The sequence below is a fragment of the Mastomys coucha genome, unplaced genomic scaffold (assembly GCF_008632895.1).
Source record: "Mastomys coucha isolate ucsf_1 unplaced genomic scaffold, UCSF_Mcou_1 pScaffold21, whole genome shotgun sequence".
NCBI lineage: Eukaryota > Metazoa > Chordata > Mammalia > Rodentia > Muridae > Mastomys > Mastomys coucha.
Genome location: NW_022196904.1, coordinates 129,762,677 through 129,767,681, shown reverse-complemented (window position 1 = coordinate 129,767,681; position 5,005 = coordinate 129,762,677). Strand labels below are relative to the sequence as shown.

General features: G+C 42.1%; 1 protein-coding gene and 1 long non-coding RNA gene across 3 annotated transcripts in view; one reads left to right on the top strand and one right to left on the bottom strand.

Moving 5' to 3' along the window:
• Nucleotides 1-1,491: 1,491 nt before the first annotated feature.
• Nucleotides 1,492-2,885, bottom strand: LOC116100957 (actin-related protein T1). The gene has a single exon (XM_031384656.1). The coding sequence runs from the start codon at nucleotides 2,735-2,737 to the stop codon at nucleotides 1,607-1,609; it is 1,131 nt and encodes a 376-aa protein (XP_031240516.1). The 5' UTR covers nucleotides 2,738-2,885; the 3' UTR covers nucleotides 1,492-1,606.
• A 90-nt stretch (nucleotides 2,886-2,975) lies between these two features.
• Nucleotides 2,976-5,005, top strand: part of LOC116103185 — a 102,463-nt gene continuing 100,433 nt past the window's right edge. For both annotated transcript variants that reach the window (XR_004123427.1, XR_004123426.1), the window contains exon 1: nucleotides 2,976-3,056. This is a non-coding gene — a long non-coding RNA (uncharacterized LOC116103185). The remainder of the gene's footprint in view (nucleotides 3,057-5,005) is intronic.

The window sequence follows — 5,005 nt, the reverse complement described above, 5'->3', positions numbered from 1 at the left end:
TTGAGAGTTTTGCTGTGTATAGTAGCCTGGGCTGGCATTTGTGTTCTTGTAGGGTCTGTATGACATCTTCCCAGGATCAGAAGATAGCTTTCATAGTCTCTGGTGAGAAGTCTGGTGTAATTCTTATGGGCCTGCCTTTATATGTTACTTGACCTTTTTCTCTTACTACTTTTAATATTCTTTCTTTGTTTAGTGATTTGGTGTTTTGATTATTATGTGACAGGAGGAATTTATTTTCTAGTCCAGTCTATTTGGAGTTCTGTAGGCTTCTTGTATGTTCATGGGCATCTCTTTCTTTTGGTTAGGGAAGTTTTCTTCTATAATTTTGTTGAAGATATTTACTGGCCCTTTAAGTTGGGAGTCTTCACTCTCTTCTATACCTACTATCCTTAGGTTTGGTACTCTCATTGCGTCCTGGATTTCCTGGATATTTTGGGTTAGTAACTTTTTGCTTTTTGCATTTTCTTTGACTGTTGTGTCAATGTTTTCTATGGTATCTTCTGCACCTGAGATTCTCTCTTCTACCTCTTATATTCTGTTGGTGATGCTTGCAACTTATGACTCCTGATCTCTTTCCTAGGTTTTCTAACTCCAGGGTTGTCTCCCTTTGTGATTTCTTTATTGTTTCTATTTCCATTTTTAGATTCTGGATGGTTCTGTTCATATCCTTCACCTGTTTTATTGTGTTTTCCTGTAGTTCTTTAAGGGATTTTTGTGTTTCCTCTTGAAGGGCTTCTAGCTGTTTAACCTGTGTTTTCTTGTATTTCTTTAAGGGAGTTATTTACGTCCTTCTTAATGTCCTGTCACCATCATGAGAATCGATTTTGGATCCGAATCTTGCTTTACAGGTGTGATGGTATGTCAGGTGGGAGAATTGGGTTCTGATGATGCCAAGTAACCTTGGTTTCTGTTGCTTATATTCTTATATTTGCCTCCTGTCATCTGGTTATCTTTAGTGTTACCTGCTCTGGCTAAATCTGACTAGGGCCTATCCTTCCTGTGATCCTGGTTGTGTCAGAACTCCTCAGAGTTAAGCTGTCTCTGTGATCCTATGATTCTGTGATCCTGTGATCCTGGGCTTATTAGATTCCCATGAGCCTGAGAGTACAGTTTCCTCTGGGGATTATAGGACTCGCTGCAGAGTTTGCGCCCAAGGTCTGCTCGGGGCACTGGTATCTGTTCCTAGGATCCTGGGTGTATCAGAGAGCCTGGGAGTGGGGCTTCCTCTGGGTGTTTTGGGACTGACTGCAGAATTTGCGCTCAAAGTCTGCTTAGGGCACCAGCCCAAACAGACTGCAAGCAACCCGTGCCACTGGACTGGCAGAGTTCCTGTGTACCTGGGCCCCGCTGGTCCCAGTTACTCCTGGTGTTGTGACAGATGTGTCCTCCTCACCTCTGATCCTAGGATCCCATTTGTCAATTCTTGATCTTAGAGCATAAGCTATTGGTGTGTTCAGGAAATTTTCCCCTGTGCCCATGTGCTTGAGGCTCTTCCCCACTTTCTTTCTTTCTTTCTTTTGTTTATTTTATTAAATGCCAAGGAATGATGTTTACCCCCACCAATCCTCCTTTCATCTGGCATTTATATCCCAGAGTTTGGTGGTCCTTAAAAGCATTTTCTTTGAACCACAAATGCCCCATACTCCTTGAAGTCCTCAGCAGTAACCCACATTTGCTTGAATGTTGTCATGGATGTCATGACAGATCCCCCAATCCACGCCGAATAACATCTGTCTGGGGAAGCTGTGATCTTGATAGGGGTTCCCTCAAAAGCCAGAAGTTCCAGTTCTCTCAGGAGTCTATCCTGGAGCCCAGGAAACAGTGTGGTACCTCCAGAAAGCACAATCTCGGCAAACAGATTCTCTCGGATGTCAGTGTCACACTTCATGATGCTGCTGCAGACCATTTTTGAGATTCCTAAATCATGAATACCTAGATGGTCCGGTGTAAAAAGAACCTCAGGCACGTGACACAGGTGGTCACTCATCTGGATGATATTCCCGTCTGGCAGTGTGTATTCACTTAGGGACTGCTGATAGCTTTTTTGTGTGTCTTTATAGCCCCAGGAGACACTGCATAATTTCTCTTTAATATCATCCACCACTGCTTTGTTGAGGATGCAGGGGAAGGTGTAGCCTTTAGCGAGGAGTAGTCGGATGAGGTGTTCTGTGATATCTCTCCCTGCCACGTATAGCTTGGTGATGGCACGAGGCAGAGAATAGCCTTCGTAGATGGGAACAGTGCAAGTGACCCCATCTCCACTGTCCAGTACCAGGCCGGTGATACAGGCAGAAGCACACAAGGCTCCTACTGCATGGTTGCAAAGGTACAAGGCAGGTACGTCAAATTTCTCAAACATTATTTCTGTGGTCTTCTCTCTGGTCTCTCGTGGGTTCAAGGAGGGCTCAGTCATGAAAACTGGCTGTTCATTGGGTTTCACTCCTAGCTCCCACTCAAAAAGGTCCTTCCACAGTTTTTCCATGTCATCCCATCTAGTTACTAGTCCACGCTCAATAGGATAGTGTAGGTATAAGCCATCGTACATGCACTGGGCTTCTTCTCCTACAAAGTACCTTTTCCGATTGGATCTTGCAGATGGTATGTTGAATTTTGGGTGTCCAACTACAGAGTTGATGACATGACGGGGTTCAATCTCTCCTGAAATTCCGATTTTACAGAGTCCAGAACCATTGTCAAAAATCACGGCTGGATTGTCTAATCTAGCCAGATTAAGCATGACTGGATTTGATCTTTTACACGTCAGCAATAGAATGTTTAGTTGGATTACCCAGGGGAATAAAAGGTACCTCTGTTGTTCCCAGTACACCAGAGTAACAGATCCTTAGCCCATGAATGTTGTCTCCTGTCTGGTGGTCCACAGTCTGCTGAGAGGCAACTTCAGGGATAGTTGTTCCTTATGTCATAATGTAGCTATGGCAATAGTTGCATGCATTCAGAAGCAAGAGGTAGGGTGGTTTGGGGGATGTCTCTGAGCTACCACTATTCATTAGGAGAGAGATGAAATACTATGGATAAATCACCTCACATCACAGCTTGTAAGTAGCCGATGATCTTAAATGAGGGGTTTAGCTTTAGAATAAACTAAAGTTGCATGTCCCAGAATTAAGTCTTTTCTTTCTTTTTAATGTTTCTTTTTGTTTTTTTTAAATTAAAATTAGATTTTTCTCTCATACAATACATCCCAATCACACTCTCTCCTCCCTCTATTCCTAGCTTGCCTCAACCTTCCTTCTCCTCCAAACCCACCCTTCCTCCATTTTCTCTTCAGAAAAGAGCAGGTCTCTCAAAGATGACAGCCATACTAGCCAAAGCAATATACAGTAAAACAAGGTGAGAGGCTTCATATTGAGACTGGAAATGGCAAGCCAATAGGAGGAAAAAAGAGTCTCAAGAGCTGGCAAGAGTTAGAGATGCATCCACTCCCACTGTTAGTTTTACAAGAATACAAAACAGCTATAACATATAGACAGAGGATCTAGTGCACACCCATGCAGGCCCAGTGCTTGCCATTTCTGTCTTTGTGAGCCCATCTGATTCAGTGGGCTGCCTTCTGTCTATAGAAGTCAGAAGGAATGGCAGATACCAGTCTTCTCTCTTTCAGTCAATTTGAAAGTGCAATATATTTTCAACATACAAATTTTCTGAATGTGTATTAGATAATATAAAATCTGTATACTTTATATTACAGTATATAATATATATTAATGTTGGCAATGGTTCAAAAACTACTGTACATGGTATATAGTATATAATAACAGATCTCTAATACTTTATAACATATGATTATCTAATATATTAAATATAGGATATGCTTTATATTCTTTTTTAATTAGATATTTTCTTTATTTGCATTTCAAATGATATCTCCTTTCCCGATTTCCCCTCTGGAAAAAAATCCCTATTCCTTCCTCCCTCCCCCTGCTAACCACCCACCCTCTTCTGCTTCCTGGCCCTGGCATTCTCCTACATTGGGGCATAGAACCTTCACAGGACAAAGGGCCTCTCTTCCCATTGATGACCAACTAGGCCATCCTCTGCTACATATGCAGCTGGAGCCATGAGTCCCATCATGTGTACTCTTTGGTTGGTGGTTTAATCCCTGGGAGCTCTGAAGGTACTAGTTAGTTCATATTGTTGCTCATCCTAAGGGGTTTCTTCAGCTCCTTGGGTCCTTTTTATAACTCCTTCATTGGGAACCCTGTGCTGAGTCCAATGGATGGCTGTGAGCCTCTACTTCTGTATTAGTTGGACACTCTCAGAGCCTCTCAGGAGACAGCTATATCAGGCTCCTGTCAGCCAGCACTTACTGGTATCTACAAGAGTGTCTGGGTTTGATGATTGAATATGGAAAGTATTCCCAGGTGGAGCAGTCTCTGGATTGTCCTTCCTTTAGTCTCTGTTCCATACTTTTTCTCTGCAACTCCTTCTATGGGTATTTTGTTCCTCCTTCTAAGAAGGAACAAAGTATCTACACTTTGGTCTTCCTTCTTCTTGAGTTTCTTGTGGTTTGTGGATTGTATTTTTGGTATTCCAAGCTTCTGGGTTAATATCCACTTATCAATGAGTGTATATTATGTGTGTTCTTTTGTGACTGGGTTACCTCACTCAGGATGATATTCTCCAGATCATCCATTTCCCCAAGAATTTAATAAATTCATTGTTTTTAATCCCCGAGTAGTACTCTATTGTGTAAATGTATCTCTGGGTTGTTTCCAGTTTCTGGCTATTATAAATAAGGCTACTATGAACATAGTGGAACATGTGTACTTATTACATGTTGGAGCATCTTCTGAGTATATGCCCAGAAATGGTATAGTTGGGTCTTCTGTTAGTACTATTTCCAATTTCCTGAGGAATCGCCAAACTGATTTTCAGAGGGGTTGTATAAGCTTGCAATACCACCAGGAATGAAGGAGTGTTCCTCTTTCTCCACAACCTCACCAGCATCTGCTGTTACCCGAGGTTTTTTTTTTTTTTTTTGTTT